We start from the raw sequence: 24,237 nt of genomic DNA, 5'->3' as shown, positions 1-24,237 counted from the left end.
AATCATATACAGTCTGATATGCAGAGTCTAATATTTTGTTATTATAAACTTTACCATCTAAAATTTTAGATGATATTTATAATACAGTTGAGTTTATGTATTGACCTTGTGTTTATCTTTCTCATTGCTCATATTCTTACATTTCTCAGCTTCCATGTGGGATCATTTTTCCCTTAGCCTGCATAACTCCCTTTAGCAATCCTTTGTGTGGATTGTTGGTGGTGATCTTCTTTCTCAATGTTTGCTTTCTAAACACATTTTTATCTTATCCTCATATCTGAAGGATATTTTGCTAGGTATAGAATTATAATGTGGCTTTTTCTAAGTCATTACTCAACTTTTTATGACTTTCCTCATTACTGTTAAAAATTCAGGTTTCAATGGGGGGCCTGGGTGCCTCAGTTGGTTAAGTGACTGCCTTCAGCTCAGGTCATGATCTTGAGGTAACTGGAATCAAGCCCGGCATCGGGCTACTGTTCAGTGGAGGGTCTTCTCCCTCTTGCTTCCTCCCTCTACCTCTCCCCCAGCTCATGCTCTCTCTCTCTCTCAAATAAATAGGTCTTTTATTTTAATATTTTAAGTAAAATCTTAAAAAGAAAAAAAAGTCACGTTCAGGTCTTACTATTCTCTGTTGAAGGTAATAATGTCTTTACAACCTATATTTTTTGTAGATGTTCTCTTTTTCATTCTGCCTTGAGGGTGTTGAAGGAGGAATGCTGCATGTGCAGCTTCCCAAGTTGAGCGCGTATCAGTCTTCAAGATGGGAAGTCTCTCTCTTCCTCCACACATAAAAGCCATTGCAGCTTTTCAGCAAAAGTACTGACATGGACTGCCCCTCCCCACTTTAGGAGCAAGTTCTTTTGCTACCCACTGCATGTGCAAGTGGGAGTAAGGTGGAGAGGCTGACTGTCTCTTCCTAGAACCGTTCTAATCAATAACTTACACATTGTCCAAGGGCCCTACTGATGCCAATAGTTGTTTTTTTTTTTCCTGTGTACCTAGAACATCCCCAAGAACCACCTTGTATTTCTGCAGTAAGCCTCTGTTATGCAACTTTTGTCTGTCTACCTTCAATCCTATCCCAACTGCTTCCTATTTTTCAGGGATTCTCATAAAGCCTGGTCCATTGAGAACACCCCTTCATGGTTTTCAGTATTAACGTATGCACATGAGTTTGTGTACCCATGTAAGGTTTTTGTAGTTTTGAATTTGGGAAAGAGAGGAGGATTGGGAGAGGCTAGAGGCTAGAACTTGCTCTCAGTTAGCTATCCTGATTCAATCTCAGTTGATCTCTAAGTACATACTGAACTCTTTAATACCAAACACAGCTGCTAGTATCATATGATCTAATTTAGAAATACCTGCTTCTGAAATGATGTCATATTAAGCTATTTCAATTTAAGACTTGTTTCTACGTTAAAAATAATATTTGCAGGACATGTGTGAATAAATTCCATTCTCCCTCAACAAAATTATCTTTTAGATTTTAATATTAGATCCCAAGATAATTGAGAGTTCTGTATCACAGATTCCTACAAACATACAACGGCAACAACAGAAAGAGTATTTTTGCTCAACTATAACAAAAATGAGGGGGCAAGTAACTATTTTTAAAAATTTGTTAAGTGCTAAGTTCTTTATAGATTTTGCACTTAATGAATTTTTAAGAACAGTTACTTTCCCCCTTATTTTGTTATAGTTGAGCAAAAATACTCTTTCTGTTGTTGCTGTTGTATGTTTGTAGGAATAATCCATCCAGAAATGGGCAGATATTTCTGCAAAGAAGACATCCAGATGGCCAACAGACACATGAAAAAGTGCTCAACATCACTCAGCATCAAGGAAATACAAATCAAAACCACAATGAGATACCACCTCACACCAGTCAGAATGGCTAAAATTAACAAGTCAGGAAATCACAGATGTTGGAGAGGATGCAGAGAAAGGGAAACCCTCCTACATTGTTGGTGGGGATGCAAGCTGGTGCAGCAACTGAAAAACAGCACGGTGGTTCCTCAAAAAGTTGAAAATAGAGCTACCCTACACCTCAGTATTGGCTAGGTTTTAGGTAAGTATACCAGATTTTAGACAACTCTTAACAGATCTCAATTTATATCTGTGAACAAGCAACTGAAATAATCCAGATGTCAGACCTGTGCAGACTGAGGAAAACACGGGGTCTAGAGGGAGCAAAATTTTGATCATCCAGAGTTGTAGTACCCCATATGGTAGCTTGTAGTCACATATAGTTATTTAACTTGGGAATCAACTAAAATTTTTAAATTCAGCTCGTTAGTCACATGAGCCACATTTCCAGGGCGCAAATAGCCACTATAGCCATGGCAGCCAAACTGAAAAGGGAAGACAGAGAACATTTCCAACACTGCAGAAGTTCTGTTGGACAGTGCTGCTCTAGAGAATCAGAAGAAAACGCGGCCTCTCCAGGGAAAGACCCAAACTTCCTGAAAAGGGTTAGGGCAAGTGGCAATTTGGTTTTTTCCTAAAGATTTTATCCATTTGACAGAGAGAAATCACAAGTAGGCAGAGAGGCAAGCAGAGAGAGAGGGGGAGGAAGCAGGCTCCCCGCGGAGCAGAGAGCCCGCTGTGGGGCTCCATTCCAGGACCCTGGGATCATGACCCGAGCCGAAGGCAGAGGCTTTAACCCACTGAGCCACCCAGGCGCCCCGCAAGTGGCAATTTTAATGGCAAAAATATAAGTTGTCTTCTCTATCCCTTGACTATTTCCATTCCCGCGTCTTATTTTCCCTTCAGCTCCTACAAAACCTCTCCTTTCCTACTCTTTCTCTTCCTAGCTTCTCACATTTTCCCCCACTCCATTTCTCACCCCCTACTGTATTTTCTCTAATAACAACCATGAAGTGTACAGTTGACTGCAGCTTTTTTGAGGTTTACATTTTTTAAATATTTCTCATCGTTAAAATTTAAGAAGCCTAATCTTTCTGTTTCCAAAAAAAAAAAAAAATACAATATTTAGAGGGAACTTTTTTTTTATGTGTATATGAACTTTTGTGTCTTTTCCACCCAGAGATCATTATCCTTCCTTAGAGTTTCTCATCTTTAGAATCCGTGGTGGGAAAGATACGCAATTCTGGTTCCAGCCTCTGGAGTTTCCCTCTGTGGATGAAGAGCTCGGTCCTGCGGGGTGACGCCGGCGCTGCACCCCGCCGGACCTGTCATTCCGCTGACCTTCTACTGCCACCTAGCGGAGAGAAGAGGCAAGGGCTCCTCCGCGAGTTTGGCCGTTACCAAGCGACGGAGGCGGTGCGAGGCCTGGCCTAAGGAGGAGGGCGCGCACTAAAAGCCGCTGGAAAGAACTGTAACAACGCCGATTTCTATTGGTTGAGGAGCTCTCGGCCGTCGCCTTGAGCCAATAAGCAGGTGCATGCGGATGACGTCAGACAAGATGCGACTCCTCCCGCCCACCCTCTAGCGACCCGCCAGGCGACCGCAGAAGCCCACTTTGAACTCTTGGGAAGCGGGAGGGGTCTTAACTTCCCCGTGTGCGTCTCGCCCCATGTGCACGTCGCAGCTCGCACTACTGCAGGTGTTGTTCCTGCTGGTCCCCGAGGGCGTTTGGTCTCAGCCCTCATCCTCCCCGTCTGGGGCTGTGCCCACCCCTTCGGACGTGGGGCCGGGGTCGCCGGGCGGGACCCTTCAGACCTCCTCGGAGGGCTCTGAAACTCCCTGGCCTGTGCCTGGGATCTCTACGGTGGGCCCTACGGTAGTGACCCCCTCTGCACCTGGGAATGGGACCGTGGACCTCTTCCCAGGTGAGAGGAGGAGATGTGGGAATGGAAACCACTGACTTCGATCTGAAATCCTGGGAACAAAGTGAAATGCCGCAAAGTGGGGGAGTGGGGCTATTGGAAGAGGGGAATTCGCGCTTGGAAGTTTGGGAATCCTCATCCCGTTCGCTCCGCTTTATCTTCATAGTCTTACCGATCTGTGTCTGTGACCTGACTCCTGGTACCTGCGACATAAATTGCTGCTGCGACAAGGACTGCTATCTACTCCATCCCAGGACAGTTTTCTCCTTCTGCCTTCCAGGCAGCGTGAGGTGAGCTGCCGTGTGCCGGGTGAATCCTGGGAAAACTGGGACCCTAAAATAGGTCATATTTGGAAGTAGGAAAAGTTATCTTTCCCGCCTTTAGCCCCCACTTGCATTTCTTTTCTTTCTTTTTTTTTTTTAATTTTTAATTTTTTTTTAATCCCACTTGCATTTCTGTAAGTGGAATCATGTTGGTTTTTCACCCCAGGAGTGAAGCTCCTCGAATTTTCCAGCGTAGGGCAGTCCAATAGAATACGACCTTTGTGTTGTCCTGGGTTGCCCAAGGAGGCCTCTCTTAGGCATTGGCTGGCATCCACCTTTTCGGACCTAACCCTCCGCTTCTAAATGTATCTGTTCTTCATCCTGTTTCCTCTCAGGTCTTCAAGTTGGGTGTGTGTGGACAACTCTCTAATCTTCAGGAGTAATTCCCCATTTCCTTCAAGAGTTTTCATGGATTCGAGTGGAATTAGGCAGTTTTGTGTCCATGTGAATGATTGTGAGTAGAACTGTGTTGACTATGCTTGTTACCTAGCATTTGTTGAAAATTGGCTTTGTGTCTGGACCTTTCTTTTTAAACTTTTCTTCTGTCTTTTGAATTTCTATCATCTGCCCCTCTTCCGCATCTCCACCTTCCCCTTCTCTCTTATTAGTGAACATTTGCAATTTCTTATGCCCTGTTGGCTGTGGATCAGAAAACCCATACAGAACTTTAATTCCAATCATCCCTGTTAGCCCTAAGGAGATGGCTGCAGGAACTTGAATAGATTTCTCTATTGTTATAATATAAAGTATAGACTTACACCTCTTTGGAGTGTCTGAAATTCTAAATGTAGAAATTATGAGGTGAAAGGGGAGAAACAACAAATTCATATACTTGAGAGATGGAAGCATTCTTATTGAGACTGGTCAGTTGGAGTTTAGAAGAAACAGGAGAGGACAAACTGAGTGTTATGTTCAACTTTGCCATGTTCTGACAGAAATAATACTATTTTGTTGTACTAGAGACTTATCTGGCATGGGGCAAATGTGAGCATTATTGAACCTCCTCTTTTCATCACAAATTGCTAATAACATTCCTGGTATTAGGGACTTGGAACTGCCTGGCATTTGTCGACCATATTCTTACCTTAGATCTTAATAACAAAGCAGCAGTTCTTTTAACAGAATATACATGCAGTAGAAGTTGATAAAAATCAGAACTGTTATCTTTGAAAGTGGAATATTATTGATTGTGAGTCTTGTGGGGGAAATTTCTATAACTGAATCTGGGTAGTAGGAATAGGAGTGTAGCAATTTGTAGAAATTCTTTTGTACACTTAAGAATAGTGCATTTACAGACTTTGCTATGTATTATGCTCCAAAAAGAATACATTTTAGGGGCATCTGGGTGGCTCAGTGGGTTAAGCCTCTGCCTTCAGTTCAGGTCATGATCTCAGGGTCCCGGGATTGAGCACCACATTGGGCTCTCTGCTCCACGGGGAGCCTGCTTTCCCCCAGCCCCCGCCCGACTCTGTCTACTTGTCATCTCTTTCTCTCTGTCAAAAAATAAATAAAATCTTTAAAAAAGAATACTTTTTAGAGGCAGTTACTTGGTGTGCCAGGTATTTCTAAATAAATATTTTTCTTTTATCTAAACCCCTTTTCTTTTAAAAAACATTTTAGCAAAATTAAACTATTTCCAGAAGCTTCAAAAGGTCAATGCAACCCGCTTTGAGGCCCTGGCTACAGAGTTTGGAGGCGGATCCTTCACTTCAACATTCCAAACCCAGTCACCACCACCTCATTACAGGGTGAGCCTGGGAATAGGGACGGGATTGTTTGGTGTGGTTTTTCCCTCATGGCTGACAGTTGACCAGGTATCCTTGAGGTACCCCCCCTACAACGGTGTCAACTCTTTTAGAAGACAGTATTATCCACTTTCATAAGCCCTTGAGTTAACTTTTGTCTCTACTTTTTTTTTCTGGTGGAGTTCAGTCCAATCTTACTGTGAATGAATTTCTACTGTACTTTGTTCAGGCTGGGGACCCCATTTTGACTTACTTCCCCACGTGGTCTGTAATCAGCTTGCTGAGGCAGCCTGCAGGAGTTGGAGCTTGGGGGCTCTGTGCCGAGAACAATCCTGCAGGTGAGTCCAAAACAGAAGTGCCAACCTTTTTATTCCACTTAAAATAGGCTTTCTTAGAATTTGCTTTAAAAAAATTTTTTTTCTAAAAATTGCTTTTCATAAAAATAAAATAGGCTTTCTCTTTTATCACTCCCTTAATTCTTTGCATTCTAAGGTTTCCTGGAGAGTAAAACTACAACCTGTGCTCGTTTCTTCAAGAACTTGACAAGTAGCTGCACCTTGGATCCAGCCCTCAATGCTGCCTCTTATTATAACTTCACAGTCTTAAAGGTGGTATTCCTTCCCTCCCTGCTGTCACTCTTGTGGATAAAGTCAGCATGCTTCCTGCTGTTGGATTGTGGACAAAGCACTGAACTGAAAGTCAGAATGCCTAAGAACTACATAAAAAAAAACAGAGGGCCCAGAAACCCTGCCCTCTGAAGAAAGATGAAAGAGTTGGGGAATATATATCCAGAATAAGAGATTCTTCCCTTCTGGATAAAGGGATTGGCTTGGGAGGATGGCAGGGGATGACATTTCACTATTTTACCAAAACCTCTTGCTTTTCTGTTCACTAGAGCTCTGCTCAAAGTAGGTATGTTGTAGCCCAACGCCCCCCTCCCCCAGCTTTACTCACAGAATTTTGGTATAAAGTGTCAGGTAGAAGAGAAGAACCATTCTAATGTGTTGATTTTTCCTCCCCGCACGTGAAACCACAAGCTCCTGGATATTTTCTGTGAGGTATATACATACTCACAGTTCTTGCTACTCTCTTATTCTAGGTTCCAAAAGGTATGACTGATCCGCAGAATTTGAAGGTATGATACTGTTTATCACTGGAAAGGAAGGAGACTGTTTGATCCCTTTGCATCTGAGTCAATTTCAGTCTAAAGTAATTGTGAAAGGAAATCTGTGTGTGATATATCAAACTCTAAAGTGTGAATCTAAAGCATTTTTTCCCATGTATGTTCTATATGATTAATAAGCATTACATGAAATACAAGTTCATAAAATGTTAGATAAGTTTGGGAAACATTGGATTAAGTAAAGTTAAATACTATATTTAGAGTGGACTTCTTGGAGTCTTTAATGTACTAAAGGACTTGGTACTAAGAGGGGAATACTGAATACAATATTTCTAAAATTTATTTGGGGGCACCTTGCTGGTTCAGTAGAGTTTGCAACTCTTGATTTTGGGGTTGTGAGTTCAAGCCTACTTAAGGGAAATAAAAACTTTTTAAAAAACTCACAAAAATTTGTAAAATTTATTTGACTGTGGGACCTTTATTTTATATCTAGTGGAATTAATGTTCTGAGAAATATGCTTTGAGAAGAGTTGACTTAAAATCATTTTTGATCTTAACTTGTAGGCTGGCAATGGAAGGAGAGGGGAAGGCGGTCAAAAATGAAAAATACTCATTTCAGCATGATATATAGCTTAAAGAGAAAATACTGCTTTGATTTCAGTTGATTTGCTTCTTTCCCTTGCTAGTTCCAGGTTCCTGTAACCCTTGTCTCAGAAGCTGATCCTCCTTTCTTGTCTGGAAACACTTGTCAGAATGTGGTTTCCCAGGTGAGGACACTGATGTCAGATTCTGGATTGGTGCTTGTTGATCAGCATTACCAGAGGTGCCTCATCTTCCATTAAGTACCAGACCAACCCCACATGAATGTTTGTGCATGGAACTTAACATGTCAAGAATTGAGCTCATTACCTTCCCCTTCCTGCCATATTTCAGTTTCCATTGCTACCATCCTCCAGAATTTCATATACAAAAGATTATGATTACTTCTGACTCCTCTTTCTTTACCCATTTGCGGTTTATTTTAGTTCTTACCACATTTTCTTCTGTTGACAAAATCAGTATCATCTGAAAATTCTGAAATAGAAGAGTCAGCTTCTTTTCCTCCTTTTGATCATCCTACAGAAGGAAGAATTATCTTAAGCGTCATTATAAAGACTACTCAGAAATCGAAGGTTGCCTTCAATTGCTTATGACTTCCATCTCTAGCTGTTATCTTCATTCATCCTCAGACATTGGGAGAGCCGAGTAAACTGGGTGTCCATTCCATGCTCCCTCTCTACTCATCTTCTCTGCACACAGTCAAAACTCATTTTTTTCCCCTTTCAATCCTTACCATAAACTTCTCCCATGAACCCTTTCAAAGAACTCTATCCAGTCTGTTTTTGCATGTGTAGATATTATATGAAGTCTTTCTCTTCATGGCATTTGTGTTTTGTATTTTTAAGATTACTTGTTTAGTCTCCCTCATTCAGTTATTTCTTTTATTGAGATATAATTGACATATCATTAGTTTTAGGTGTAAAACATGATGATTTCATATATACATACATATACACACACATATATACACATATAGTGAAATGATTACCACGGTAAGTTTAGTTGATATTCATTACTACACAGTTATACATTCTTCCTTGCAATGAGAACTTTTAAGACCAACTCTCTTAATGACTTTCAAATATACAATAAACTATTATTAACTATAGTCACTATGTTGTACCCTCATGCAGGTATAATAAAACTCTTAGAGTCAGAAAATCTTCTGTATAATTGGCCCATTAAACAATTTATATTAATTGATTTCTACTTTTGTATTTCAGGTCATCTATGAGATAGAAACGAATGGGACTTTTGGAATCCAGAAAGTCTCTGTCAGTTTTGGACAAACCAACCTGACTGTCAAGCCAGGCTCTTCCTTAGAGCAACACTTTATCATTCGCTTCAGGGTTAGAACCCTTCTTCTATGGGGGACTAAGGGGAGCAGAAATACTGAATTAGAAATTGGAAATTCAGTATTTCTGTGCTTCTGTGATGCATGCAGAATAGATTAAGAATATGAAGGCCTAGGGTTCCACACCCAGCCTAAAAAAAAAAATAAGGCCTACAATCTGTCAGTTGAGGCTTCAGCATTTAGTATTTCATAACTTAACTACAAACGATATTTAACATTTATTCAGTAACATTTTTCTCAGATTATCTGGCTCCCCAATGAAGCAATACTTTAGTCTCAAATCCAGACTCCATTTTTAGGAAAAAATAGTCACTTTGAATCGTAAACTCAGCCAACCTCCCACAGAAATTCTTTAACTACCTTTTCTCATATTTTTGTGCGTTCAGCAGGTTTTTGTTTCACACTTTTACTCTTTATATTGCTGCATTATTTGAGTTTATATATTTACCACAAATTTTTGCTTGTGTATATTTATGAACATGACAAAATATAATGTGACAGCAATCAGCATTTTATTCATTTCCCACTTAATCTAACTTTCCAATCCTGATCACTCTTTTTTTTTTAATTTATTTTTTATTTATTTTCAGCATAACAGTATTCATTATTTTTGCACCACACCCAGTGCTCCATGCAATCCTTGCCCTCTATAATACCCACCATCTGGTACCCCGACCTCCCACCCCCTGCCCCTTCAAAACCCTCAGATTGTTTTTCAGAGTCCGTAGTCTCTCATGGTTCACCTCCCCTTCCAATTTCCCCCAACTCCCTTCTCCTCTCTATCTCCCCATGTCCTCCATGCTATTTGTGAAACCATATGATAATTGACTCTCTCTGCTTGACTTCTTTCACTCAGCATAATCTCCTCCAGTCCCGTCCATGTTGCTACAAAAGTTGGGTATTCATCCTTTCTGATGGAGGCACAATACTCCATAGTGTATATGGACCACATCTTCCTTATCCATTCATCCTTTGAAGGGCTGTTTTTGACTTTCTTCTGCTTCTTCTTTTTGAACCTAGCAGACTCTTATTTCTTCTTCACTCTGCCCTCAAGTGCTCAACCAAGTCCCATGTCTCTTAGTTTATCTCTGAAACATCTGTAGTTAATTAAAAGATACTTCTAAATTATGTTTAAATTCTCATTATAGCCAGACTGAACATAGCCCTCAACTGACAGTATTTTTTGAGAAACAGGGTTGGTTGATCCTTGGTTGTAATCCTTGGAAGAATTTTAAGACCACTCAGGACCTATTTTAGTGAATAAAAAGTAAAACACGGAAGTTTTGCAAGAAACTTCTGCAAAACGCTCCACTGTGGGAGGGAGTCCTCCACTGTGGGAGGGAGATTGTTCAGTGCAGCGACTTTACTGCTTTGTGATAAAGAAGAGTATGAAGCCAGGCAGTGGAAGGTATGAGAGCATGCTTTCCTCTGTAAGTGACTTTCCCTTTTTCCGCAGGCTTTTCAACAGAGCATAGCTACTTCTTTTACTCGTCCTAGAAGTGGAAATCCTGGCTATCTTGTTGGGAAGCCACTTTTGGCCATAACTGGTGATTTAAGTCACCCCGTATCCTTTTTTGGAGCTGGGTAGCCTGTTGCAGCCTGATAAGAAAAACCTTGGCTGCTCATCTCTGGGTATCCCAATTCTGAGGTCCCCTGATTTTTTAGGTATTCAGGACTTTCTTTACTGAACCATTAATACATTATGTTCTCAAAGTTGTTGCTACCAAAGGCTTTAAAATGTGTTAAACTAGCTGAAGGTAAGGATCATGACTCACTTCCTGTTTGTTTTAATGAAATAGTTGTATACTGTTAGGTGGTTAGCCATTTTGGGGGAAATAGTTCTTGTCTCTCTGTTTTTCAGTTACTAGATTAAAAAACAAATTTGTGACTTGAACAGTGTCCTGACATTGGTAAAATACAGTGTTAAGGACACAATAAGAGTGAATTTTCCAATCTGCCTTCTTTTTATTCTGTTATACTATCCTTGACCATCGCTTTCTGCCTCAGATGACCCTCTTACAGAGTCGGGGTGATGGAATTTGCTCTGTTAAGAGACATGAAGTACAATTTGGAGTGAATGCAGTATCTGGATGCAAGCTCAGGTAACTCTTTACTTCTGCATCACTTTCCACAATTTTGTCTCTGTAGAGAATATGTTGATAGGACAACTTTTATATTTTGGATGACAATGTCATTGGATGACAATGCTGGTTAGGAGAGTTTATAATCTAAATAATGTTAATATAATTAACATTAATTATATAATTAATTAATTATATAATGTTAATTATATTAATAATGTTAATATTGCTAAAAGTTTTCTGACAGTCTTCTATATGTAATGATAAGGATTATTTCCTCTCATTTACTTTATAGTATCATTTTTTTTTTTTAGATTTTATTTATTTATTTGACAGAGAGAGATCACAAGTAGGCAGAGGGGCAGGCATATAGTATCATTTTTAATGTTTGGATTAATATGTTAACATTGAACTGCAGCCTCCCTGGTGTTTCATTTCAGGCTGAAAAGGGTGGCCTGCAGCCACTTACAGCAGGAGACTTATGAGGCTCTTCATGGAAAGACCAGCCCAGAACTAGTTGCCATCTTTGGTAATGCTGACCCGGCCCGGAAGAGTGAGTGGACGAGGATTCTCAGCAGCAACTGCAGTGTTTCGGTGAGGAGACAAATAACACGTTCTCACAAAAATTTATTTTCCCGTTTTGTATGTAAATTATGGATATCAAAATTAAAACCAGTCCTGTTTCTATAGATGATGGGACTCTCCTAGAAGGAAATGTCTTCCTTAACCTTTCACTGCTTCTGTGTCCAAATCCTTGGCTTCACTCAAGTGGTATGCTCAAGGCCAGTGCCTCCGTCATGCCTGGCACATAGATGACTCTCCGCCACTATTATTCAGTTTTTAATCAATGAATGTCCCTCCATGATACCATATGCTGTTCTACTTGCACACCTTTTTATATGCCATCTCTGCCTAAATTTTCTCTACCATCACCACTCCTTCCAGTCACATACTACTCATCCCGTCCCATGAAACCATCCTTAACCAGAAGTGGCAGTTTGTCTTGGTGTTCCACAGCACTGACTAGGCACCACTCATAGAACACTTCTCCTAACCAGTGTACATGAGCTCACCTTTTATTAATCTCTATGGTAGTCATTCCCATTTTGGAATATTAATTTTTTAAGGTCTAATAGTATGATCTGTTGTGAACTTTTGTGTTCTTTCTCTAAGACATATTACCTTCTCTGTTATATATAATGTTTAAAAAACAGTAGCTACTTAATGCATGGTAACTGACTATAGGCAGCTATCAGCAATTCAAGCAGATGCTTCTTTACCCTTCCACAGGCTATGCATTGTACTTCCTGCTGTGTCATACCAGTTTCCCTGGAGATCCAGGTATTGTGGGCATATATAGGCCTCCAGTCCAACCCACAAGCTCATGTGTCAGGAGCCCGGTTCCTATACCGGTACCAATCCATAAAGGTAAGTCATGGCTCATAAAGGACCACTAAGCCTTGCAATGCCTAGATTGTCTTACAAGCTATATGATAAGCCGATCACTTTTTTTTTTTTTTTTAAGATTTTATTTATCCATTTGACAGAGATCACAAGTAGGCAGACAGGCAGGCAGAGAAAGAGGAGGAAGCAGGCTTCCTGCCAAGCAGAGAGTCCAATGCAGGACTCGATCCCAGGACCCTGGGATCATGACCTGAGCTGAAAGCAGAGGCTTAACCCACTGAGCCACCCAGGCTCCCTAAGCAGATCACTTTTTGACAATGAGAGCTGATTTATGCTGCCAGCCAACATTTGGTTTGAGTGAGCTGACACAACTTCTAAGTCAGTCTGTTTGGCCGGTTATTGAAAGTAGCATGTTGTCATGATAAAAACAATCTATATCCTTTTCCCCAGTTTCTTTTCTTTTAATTTCCTGAACCCAGACTGTAATACAGGTTAATGTCTTTTCAATTATCATACCAGTGTTACTATACCATTTGATTTAACTACAGAAAACATTTCCCATAACTGTGCATTCAATATGACAGTCACATGCTTATCAGAGTCTCTGAGCCTGTTCATTGCTTAAAGCTTTTGCTGGGGCTAGTTGGTAGTCATTAATGCTTGATTGGTTGCACTCCATTAAGACAGATAATTTTACTACATAGTAAACCTATACCTGCTGTTTATGATGTGTGTTAAGACACCTTTAGGGGCGCCTGGGTGGCTCAGTGGGTTAATGCCTCTGCCTTCGGCTCGGGTCATGATCCCGGCGTCCTGGGATCGAGCCCCGCATCGGGCTCTGTGCTCTGTGGGGAGCCTGCTTCCTCCTCTCTCTCTGCCTGCCTCTCTGCCTACTTGTGATCTCTGTCTGTCAAATAGATAAAATCTTCAAAAAAAAAAAAAAAAAAAGACACCTTTAACACATCTGTCTTGATTTTAGTATCTAATCCTTAGCTTTAGAATTTCAAAAACAAAAATGATTAAGTCCCGGTGAACTGATTCACATATAAATTGCATGCCAGTTTATTAACTTCTAATGAAAACTAAAACTAATTGAAATTATTACCTATATGTCATTGCATTTGTATCCCAGAAAAGAAATAAACTAGAGACTACATGTAGGACAAAAATAAAATATCTTTATCTCTTCCTTGTAACAGGGTTGGGTACTTTAGTGCTCTTTGCCTACAGATAGGGTTGAAACTCAAGTTACCCGAAATTATTAGTGAGAGCACTCCATTTTTTTCTCTGTATTGGTTTACTGAATAAAATAGCAGTATTTCTATAAGACTCTTTGAGTCTGTTACAAATCCTACACTGAATAAATTGTTTTGTTTTTCTAAACTGAATCTTTATTTGCAAGTACCTATGTAGTTTGGGAAGATACCCATAGGAGTATTCTTCTTTCTCTGAATCTCTGATTCTCTTAGGCATGGAAGCGACCCATTGCCTTTCTCTTATGTAGATATTTTAATCATTATTTTATTCTAGTACTTAGGAGAGGTTAGCTTTTTGGGTTAGTTTTCCCCCTCTACAAAATCACACTTTATAGTCGTTCACATCTAACTGGCCTAAGTGGTTGACAATTGAGAATTTCAGCTGTTTCATTCATGCATAACTGAAGACAGAATCTATTCCAATCATGGACCAAAAATCACTGTGTTGAACGTACGGAGAAGTGGTGTGGGATATACAAAATCATATGCCTTACTTATGGCAATTTAAAGGATGTCCAAAGGTCATGTTGACTATACAAAAATTGTCACTTTAAGGGCTGACTTGAGAAACTCACCCTCATGAAAGTTGCCATGCCCCTATAAACATAAAAGGAGTTGTGAAACAATAGTGTCATATCAGAAAAGTTAAGTAAATACAAATATTTCTTTCTTTTTTTTTTTAATTTATTTTCAGCATAACAGTATTCATTGTTTTTCTACCATACCCAGTGCTCCATGCAAGCCGTGCTCTCTATAATACCCACCACCTGGTACCCCGACCTCCCAGCCCCCGCCCTTCAAAACCCTCAGATTGTTTTTCAGAGTCCATAGTCTCTCATGGTTCACCTCCCCTTCCAATTTCCCCCAACTCCCTTCTCCTCTCTAACTCCCCAAGTCCTCCAGGCTATTTGTTACGCTCCACAAATAAGTGAAACCATATGATAATTGACTCTCTCTGCTTGACTTATTTCACTCAGTATAATCTCTTCCAGTCCCGTCCATGTTGCTACAAAAGTTGGGTATTCATCCTTTCTGATGGAGACATAATACTCCATAGTGTATATGGACCACATCTTCCTTATCCATTCGTCCGTTGAAGGGCATCTTGGTTCTTTCCACAGTTTGGCGACCGTGGCCATTGCTGCTATAAACATTGGGGTACAGATGGCCCTTCTTTTCACTACATCTGTATCTTTGGGGTAAATACCCAGGAGTGCAATGGCAGGGTCATAGGGAAGTTCTATTTTTAATTTCTTGAGGAATCTCCACACTGTTCTCCAAAGAGGCTGCACCAACTTGCATTCCCACCAACAGTGGAAGAGGGTTCCCCTTTCTCCACATCCCCTCCAACACATGTTGTTTCCTGTCTTGCTAATTTTGTCCATTCTAACTGAAGTAAGGTGATACCTCAATGTGGTTTTAATTTGAATCTCCCTGAGAGCTAGTGATGATGAACGTTTTTTCATGTGTCTGATAGCTATTTGTATGTCTTCATTGGAGAAGTGTCTGTTCATATCTTCTGCCCATACAAATATTTATTTCTATAATAAAGAGATAATTTTATCATCTGTATTGAAAGACTTTCTTACTTCTTCAATCATGAGTGGATATTTTCTCCTGAAGTCCTATAAACATACTCACTTTCTCTTAACGCGTTTATATTTTGATTATTTGTCCTCTACTTCAAATCCGTATCCACACAGGCTTGTCTCTCAGGATTTCCCTGTGAATTTTTTTTCGTAGAATAGCAAGAGACTATTCAGAGAAAGCTAGTGTACATGTTCCCAAAGCTTCTAAGGTAAAAAGAAGAGTTAAACTTTCAGAAGATCTATGTCCTGTGATTTTCTCTCTACCCACTGGCCATGTGGTTGGTAGCAGTCTCATGTAGGCTGTGTCAGCCAGCTTCTGTATCTGAGTGAGGGCATGAAAGTAAAGCTGGGGGCACCTGGGTGGCTCAGTGGGTTAAGACCTCTGCCTTTGGCTCAGGTCATGATCCCAGGGTCCTAGGATCGAGCCCCACATCAGGCTCTCTGCTCGGCGGGGAGCCTGCTTCTTCCTCTCTCTCTGCCTGTCTCTTTGCCTACTTGTGATCTCTGTCTGTCAAATAAATAAATAAAATCTTTAAAAAAAATAAAAATAAAAAGGTAAAGCCGGTGGCACGCTGTAGGCTGTGAGCTAGAGTTAGACTATATACTTGTTTTGTTTTACCCACAGTGTTTTGTTTTGTTTAAATTTGTGCCACGTTGAAAAATCAGGAAATTTCATGTCGACATCCAGATTTCTGACTTCTCTTGAAAATCTAGCAATAGCGATCCTACACTCCTGCCTGGCATAAAATCTGTTGTCACTGAATGGTTGTTTCCACTTTTAAATAGACGGCCCCTTGCACATAACCTATGCCTACCCATCCTTAGCCATCCCACTCTCTCATTCAGGTTCTCTGCTTAGAACAGTAAGCATTTGTGTTTATGACCCTTGGAATGAAGCTGCTAGATGGTTAGTTAAATTTTGAATCAAACTGTCTGAATGACTTCATTGTACAGATGTTGCTTTAGAAACACTTTAAATTCCTCTCACTATAAAAAGTGAAGTAGCAAAATTTTTGGAAGTCCCTGAGGAAAAAACAAACTAGTAAGCAAGGAAGAATTTAAGCAAAACACTTCCCTGTCTTCTTGTATGATAATAATATCTAAACATTTATTGTCATTTACTTTTTGATAATTATTGGTACTGTGTTTTACAGATTTCTTTTAATAAATGTTGCATCCTCATAACAAACCCATGAATTAAATAGGGTTTACCTACTTGGTACTTTTCTGCTTATAATTTTGTACTAATTGAGCATTTAAAGGGACCTTTAAGTTTGGGAATTAATAAAATACAATATGTGTGCTATCTGAATAGAAAATTTTTTAAATTTAAAAATAAAATTATCTCTAGAAAGAAACAATTACTTTTGCAGAATATTCTGGATCAGTCAAAACCAAAACAATAGAGGCGCCTTGTGGCTTATCTGTTAAGCATCTGCCTTTGACTCAGGTCATGATCCCAGGGTCCTGGGATTGAGCCCCGCATCAGGCTCCCTGCTTGGCAGGAAGCCTGCTTCTCTGTCTCCCACTACCCCTGCTTGTGTTCTCTCTCTCACTGTGTCTCTCTCTGTCAAAAAAATAAATAAAATCTTTAAAAAAACACACACACACACACAAAAACAATAAGTGAGTGACAAGAACAATGTAGCATCACAGGATCAAGACTCTGAACCTTTATAGAATTATAATATTCACTTCATCTTTTCTTTTTTAAGATTTTATTTATTTATTTGACAAAGAGAGAGAGATCACAAGTAGGCAGAGAGCCCGATGTGGGCCTGGATCCCAAGACCCTGAGATCATGTCCTGAGCCGAAGGCAGAAGCTTAACCCACTGAGCCACCCAGACGCCCCTGTTCACTTCATCTTTATTTTTAAATGGATTATCAAGCTTTTTAGATTATCTTGGAGACCTGTTTTTTACAGTTTAGGGAGCATGGGTGCTGAGTCAGTCAGACCTAGGTCTAATCAAGTTATTTTATTTCTTTAAATCTAAGTTTTCTCATCTATAAAATGGAGATTAATAATAATACTTCATTGAATTGTAAATATTAATTGAGAGCATAAAAGTAAAATAGTACATTTCCTGGCACATAGTGAATACTCAATAAATATTGCTTATCATAACATTGTTATTATTTTTATCATCATAACTTTTTTGTTCCAAATTTCCATGGAAGTAGCATATTAAGAAGGTTTAAAGCAAAAAAAACAAAGAGATAAGCAGGCATTAGAGCAGTATTTTTCAATTTTTGTTGGCGGTCATCCATGGTAAGAAATGTATTTTACAACATAGCCCACTTAGAGCACACACACATATATAAAACTGAAACAAAAATTTTAGGAAACAGTATTTTATGCAATACACTGTGTGATATTGTCTGTTCTGTTGTTGATTCTGTTTTTTGTTTAATGCTAGACACTAATGGGTCACAATTTGCAATTTGAAAAACACTTTTAGAAAGTACATCTCTGACTACATTTTATTTTATTTTTTTTAAAGATTTTATTTATTTATTTGACAGACAGAGACAAGTAGACAGGCAGGCAGAGAGAGGGGCGGGAAGCAGGCTCCCCACTGAACAGAGAGCCTGATGTGTGGCTCGATCCCAGGACCCTGAGATCACGACCTGAGCCTAAGGCAGAGGCTTTAACCCCCTGAGCCACCCAGGCGCCCCTCCGACTACATTTTAAAGCTAATGTGAATTCTCTAATTTTTGCTTATACATAACTTTTAAAATGCAATAGAAAAACTTGAGTCTTCAGAATTTATGAATAACACACTGAACTTAGAAACCTTGTTATTCATGTGGTACTAAAACACAAATTCTAAAATGGGCCAGTAACATTCAGTATTATCCAGTGACCTGGCAAGTGCATTCAAGTTCCTTTTAATTATGGACTGTCTGCTAGACTGAATTGGTTCCAAACCTACACACAGTTATGGAGGCATTATTTTAATATATGGGAAAAAAGGCATTTCATTTGAAATATTAATTTATAAATAAATATATGAGGGAAGGAAGCGCAACCTTTAGGGATCCTAATTACAGTGTTGAGAGAATAAGGGGGTCAAACTGATCTGTAACTGCTGGCTATTAAATAGCTATGGTATGCTTTCTTCCTTGTGTTTTATTATCTCTTGCTACTTTGTATTGGTGCCCTGTCTCCAAAAATACCTCTACTCCTTTGTCAAAAAAAAAAAATTATTGAGTGCCTATTTTGTGCCAAGAGCTATGGTGGATGCTGTAGATACGACGCATAGAAAACAAGATAGACATCATCCCTGTCCTCATGGAAAGCAAAATGCTTTATTTCTGAAATTAATAATTACCTCATATTTCTTTAGTTTTCCTTGAGCTAAAAGCTAAGACATCTCACACTCTCCAACATCTCTAAAATCTCTCTCAATGCAGTTTTCTAAAGAGTTGAACTTGGCATGAGATATTAACAGTTCTCCTTTTTCCTATGTATTTTCTTCATAGCGAGCTCCATTACCCAATGTAGTATAAATTACTTCCTGACCACCAGTTGTTACGGAACTTTCCCATCATCCTAGGAATTCCTCTTGTTTCTTGTGTTAGAGTCACTGTTTGCCAGACACTGCTTTCTCCTTCTTGGTTGGCTCTCTTGTTTTGATGGAGCTCAAAATCTAATAACCTTTTCGAAAAGAAAGCACACATAAAGTACATTTTTACTTTCATTCACCTAAGAATAACTTCATTCAAGCATCTATCATCTTTATTATCATTTAAATTATGATTGATCATTTATCCGGGCATTCTAGATTGAATTCTAGATTGGAAATGTTTTCTGCTCACAATTTGAAGGCTTTCTTCCATTGTCTTCTAGTTCTCAGTGCTGTTCAGAAGCTATTTTAAGATCTTGTGCTCCTAGTAGTCTGAAGCTTCTACAATATTATGCCTTGGGTAGGTTTTTTGTTTTTTTTTTCATTATGCCAAACAATTTTGGATATTTTTTATTCTGAAAACTGAGAATTTTCAGTTATCATTTGTTTAATAATCATATACACAATTTTCTCTGTTCTTTTTATAACTCTTGTTAATCTGTTACAGGGTCACCAGATTGGTTCTCTAATTTTTTTTTCTTTTCTTTTATATTGTCTATCTCTTTCTTTAGCTCTTTGTTCTTTCTAGAAAAGTTCCTCATCTGTCTTTAACCTTTTTATTGATTTTTTTTCTGACTATCCATTTTTAAAATCTAAGAGCTCTTATTTTCTCTTCCATTTCATAATATCCTTTTCTATATATATTTAAATATCTGGGGTACCTGGCTGGCTCAGTCAGAAGAGTTCATGACTCTTGATCTCAGGGTCATGAGTTCAAGTCCCACCTTGGTATCGAGATTACTTAAATAAATAAAACTTTAAAAATATATATAAAGATCTTAAGTTTATATCTTTATCTTTCCTTGTCTATTTGTTCTGATATTTTTCTGTTTTAATTATTCTGTTCACTTGGTTCAGTTTTTCCTCTTTAATATGGGAGGCTTCCCTACACATCTGGCAGTCCCTAGCTGTCTGTCCAACCTAAGAGTAAGCAGTTAAAGCTAACTGAAAGCTCTGTGCTCATGAAAGAGACTTGCTGACTGGTGGCCTTCACAGTAGGACAGTTAGGTACAGTTGCTTTGGGGGTTATGGAACTGTCAAATGTCAGTCTTTTTGTTTTGTTGCTGAAACTGATCATTTTCTCCAGAAAAGACCCTCCTGATTCCTGACTGACAGGTAGGGATATAAGACCATCTGTCAGCATTTTGGAGCTAAATGAGGGAAAGGATTTCATTATACAGAAAAATTTTCCTATTTTTAGTTCCATACGTCACTCTGTCTTCCTTTATGCCCAATGTCCCTAAATCCAGAATTTCTCTTATTTAAATTATCTAATCTCTTATTGAGGTGGGGAAGGGGTGGTTGACTGATCACATTGAGGGGGTATAATTCAGTAACCACTTTCTGTCCCTACCTCATGCCTGCCATCATTTTATATTCTTTCCCCCCATTTTCTTTCGTTAGTCTCAGCCAGTCTTCCTTCCATTCCTGGCTGGAGTCAGGGTTGTCTTTTCAGCTTTAGCCTAAGCTGGTTGTCCTGGAGTGCATGTGGTTCTTTCAGTGCCCCAAAAGTTACATTACTTCTGTGCCAAGTCCCTCAGGAACTACACTGTTTTAAAAAAAGATTCCGAAGAGTTAATATGACATGTAAGATCATCACAGCACTGGCCCCATACCCATTTTTTTCAGTACCTAGAAGGGTTATTCCAGACAAAGTTGTGTTCCCAGAGCCTAGTTTTATTGTTGCCAAAGGCCACAGCAGATAGTATGTAGCATCAGGGTAGACAAAGGTGAGTGGAAGAAATAATCATTTCTGGTTCAACAAGATAGTTATTTACTGTCACATTATAATCAGAAGTCTGATTGGTAAGCACAGAGAACAAAAGGAATTCATTTTACATAAATTTGTTTCAGTCATCAGGCTACAACTGTATCTACCAAAAGCTATGTGTAGTATTAGATCAGATACTTGAGGGGCGCCTGGGTGGCTCAGTTGTTACTAGTCTGCCTTCGGTTCAGGTCTTGATTTTGGGTCCTGGGATCAAGCCCCGCATTGGGCTCCCTGCTTGGCGGGAAGCCTGCTTCTCCCTCTCCTGCTCCCCTTGCTTGTGTTTCCTCCCTCGCTGTGTCTCTCTCTGCCAATAAATAAATAAAGTCTTGGGGGAAAGAAAAAAGATACTTGAGTCAGCTTGATGAGGTCCCTTCTTCCTGGAGCATCTGTTTCATTTGACTTGAATTGGGTGGTTGAGAGGATCCTTTCTAACCCTAAGATTCTGTCAGTCCGATGGGCTTTTTATCAACATTACGAGTTCTTTGTTTTTCCCATGAAGTTTCACGTTTTCTGCAATTGAAGTGGACTAGAAATGCCACTAGTATGTGCACATGTGTACTGCTTCAGAGCCTGGAGCCTTCTGGGACTTGATAAGGTAAAACTGCTAAGTACAAAGCAGCAGCAGTTTTCCCATCTGGCTTCTTTGATATCAGCCAGCTCCCCATTTGAGGGAAGCTGGAGTCAGTTTTTCAGTCTTTAGGTAGGTGTAACTGTTCACAGTTCTAGTGTCGTGGACTGCTGCTACAAAATTCATTTCCTGTGTATCAGAGAATGAGAACTACGTAGAACCAATGTGAGAAAAAGGCATATCCTGCTTAGAGCAATTTGGTTTTGGTCTTTTTTCAGGGAAAGTAATAGTAACAATCAAGTTAAAGAGCTATATGAATGGGTTCCAAGCACTGACCTGTCATGGACTTTCTTCCTGCAGGATTCCCAGCAAATAATAGATGTATCTTTGACAACTGTTGTGACCTTTGTGGACATTACCCAGAAGCCAGAGCCTCCAAGGGGCCAAGCTAGAATAGACTGGAAACTGCCATTTGACTTCTTTTTTCCCTTCAAAGTGGCATTCAGCAGAGGAGTAGACTCTCAGAAAGGCTCAGCCTCTCCCATCCTTATCCTGTGCCTCTTAGTACTTGGAGTTCTCAAGCTAGAAACCAGGTGAAACAAGAAGAACCAGCTATTAATTTTCCCTATGGGAAGTTCGGAGACAGCCTACTTATCTTGGCTAAATAGGTCCATACCTGCTTGTGACCTGACCAGAGGAGAATGTATAAGATAACAGAGGACCTAACTGAAGGAATGTTTGTATGTGAAAGAAGGGATTTTCGAAAAGCAATAAAAATACCTTATTTGTCATGGTTCTCTGCTTAGGACTGTGCAGACCACCAAGTACACATTAGTTTCTCTACTTCTCAAGCTAGGAAGAACACAAAGAGCCCTGCCTCCAGCCCTTCAGCTTGTGTTTGCTTCACTAAAGTTTTGCAAGATCTTCATCCATCTGCTCACAGGCACACTGAGGCCCAGCATTGAAAGGAACGTGCTCCTGCTGTCCCCTGGTTGAACTTGGGAATAGATGCCCTCTGGACTTGAGAGGAGCTGAAAACTGCTGGCTAAGGATTTCATCTCGCCTCTCCCCATTCCCTTGGGCCACACTCTGTCCGGGCATGAGTGAGGAGAGCAACTCTTTCTAGTCAGTTTCCAAAATGACTGTGGAATCCCAGACCCCCATTTTTTACTAGCAAATGATCCTCCTGCTCATTTCTGTATTTTTCTTCCATTGTGGTGAGGAGAAACAAAACTGAGAGCTTTGTTGTACTAATTCCGGCAGCACACAGAAGCTGACATGTGATCACCTCATGATTATCTATGTGCAGGAGGTTTTAAAAAGTGGGGGAAAACTTTCATACATCGCACAGAGGCATTCAAATCGAAGTACTTGGGCTCTTTTCCTGGGAGTAGAGCTAAACATAGCATGATAAGTAAGATTGGTTGGGAGCGTGGAATGGTGAAGGTGATGCCAGGAGCCAGAGGGTTGGGAGCCTAAAGTGACTATAGTAGAAACACTGAATGGGCAAAAGATACACTAATATATGGGGTAAGTAACATGAGAGCTCATTATATGGGGACTTGAAATCCAGGCAGAGAGAACTGGGAGATAGTCTTTTTTTTCCCCCAAAACATTAATCTGAATCTAGAATTGCCTTTTAATAAAACATGTACTTAGTTATAATAAATCCTATTTCATGAGCAGAAATGCTAATTGTACAAGGCATCTCTGATGGGTTTATTATTTTGCCCACTCCAAAGTACCCTGGAAGTAACCTACCTCCCTGGAGGAAAGTGGCAAGGTTCTCATAGCAGTTATTACCAAACCAGGAGGAAGTGCTTCTGTACAAGGGACATTCTGCACAGGGGAAGTCGGGACCTGGGAAGCTGACAGTATGGTTCCCAGTAGAGTCCGTTAGGAAGATGTTAATGTGAATTCAGCAGCCCTACCTCCAAAGAGGCCTGTACCAAAACAGACAACAAGCTACTGGAGTATTCAGCGTCTTCAGTTTGGGCTTCTTAAAGGGGAATAAGCTTATGTAACAACCCTATATTATGGGGTAGGTGACATCAAATTTGCTCCCAACAGCCTACAAGTCCTTCTTGGAATCTGATCCCTCTATTTCTTTATTCACATGCTTATTCCCATGCCCAGGTGCTATGAAACCATCCTGTCTCTCTACCAAAAAAATTTGAATATAACTCATTTACTGTGTAAGTCACAAATACAAATCAGTGACTTTTAGTATATTCAGATTTATGTAAGTGTCACCGCTAATTCCAGAATATTTTCATCACCCTAAAAACAAAGTCCACACTGATTAACAGTCATTTCTCATTTCCCTTTTCCCCTGGGTTCCTAGCAGTCACTAATCTGTTTTCTCTGTATGTAGATTTGCCTGTTCTGGATGTCTCATATAAATGGAATCATACAATATGTGACCTTTAGTGTCTGTGGCATATTTTCAGAGTACCTGTTGTAGCATAGATTATACCACATTTTATTTATCAGTTGATGGACATTTGGGTTGTTCCTACTTTTTGAAGTTATGATTAATGCAGCTTTGAACATTCATGTACAAGTTTTTGTGTGGACTTAAGATTTTATTTATTTTGAATATATACCTTGGAGTGGAATTTATGAGTAATATGGTAACTCTGTGTTTATCTTTTTGAAAAACTGCCAAAGTATTTTCCAAAGTGGAAATCCCACCAGCAATGTGCGAGTATTCCAATTTCGCCACATCTTTGCCAACACTTGTTATTGTCTGTCTTATTTTAGCCATCCTTGGGGGTGTGTAGTGGCATTTCATGTGCTCTACCATGCCCTTTTAAACTGTAATACATAGAGATCTTACATCAGAAATCAGCACATCTGTTCTTCCAAGACAGGAATACCTCAAGTGTTCTCTTCCTCTCTACGTCTCTGCTAATTTAATTAGCTTGTAAACATAGTTTCCAGTTACAAGACTACTTAATATACCTTAGATAAGATTTTATGGTTCTCTCTAGTCACTCTCCTTGTAG

The 24,237-nt window shown here is 39.6% G+C and overlaps 1 protein-coding gene across 3 annotated transcripts; it reads left to right on the top strand.

Annotated features, from left to right (window-relative positions):
- Positions 1–3,446: 3,446 nt before the first annotated feature.
- On the top strand, positions 3,447–23,854 carry TCTN3 (tectonic family member 3). Of its 3 annotated transcripts, none has more exons than XM_044240205.1 (14): positions 3,447–3,791; positions 3,955–4,078; positions 4,447–4,565; positions 5,732–5,859; positions 6,086–6,194; positions 6,349–6,464; positions 6,956–6,991; positions 7,666–7,746; positions 8,803–8,928; positions 10,390–10,497; positions 10,941–11,035; positions 11,455–11,608; positions 12,305–12,442; positions 22,036–23,854. In XM_044240205.1, the coding sequence occupies exons 1-14, from the start codon at positions 3,536–3,538 to the stop codon at positions 22,192–22,194; spliced, it is 1,749 nt and encodes a 582-aa protein (XP_044096140.1). In that variant the 5' UTR covers positions 3,447–3,535; the 3' UTR covers positions 22,195–23,854. The 3 variants fall into 3 exon arrangements, with proteins under 3 accessions (XP_044096140.1, XP_044096139.1, XP_044096141.1); XM_044240204.1 differs by lacking the exon at positions 22,036–23,854 and adding an exon at positions 21,590–22,018; XM_044240206.1 differs by lacking the exon at positions 22,036–23,854 and adding an exon at positions 19,115–19,163.
- The last annotated feature ends 383 nt before the right edge of the window (positions 23,855–24,237 follow it).

This window comes from Neovison vison, chromosome 2 (genome assembly GCF_020171115.1).
Source record: "Neovison vison isolate M4711 chromosome 2, ASM_NN_V1, whole genome shotgun sequence".
NCBI lineage: Eukaryota > Metazoa > Chordata > Mammalia > Carnivora > Mustelidae > Neogale > Neogale vison.
This window is presented reverse-complemented; position numbering and strand designations above follow the sequence as displayed.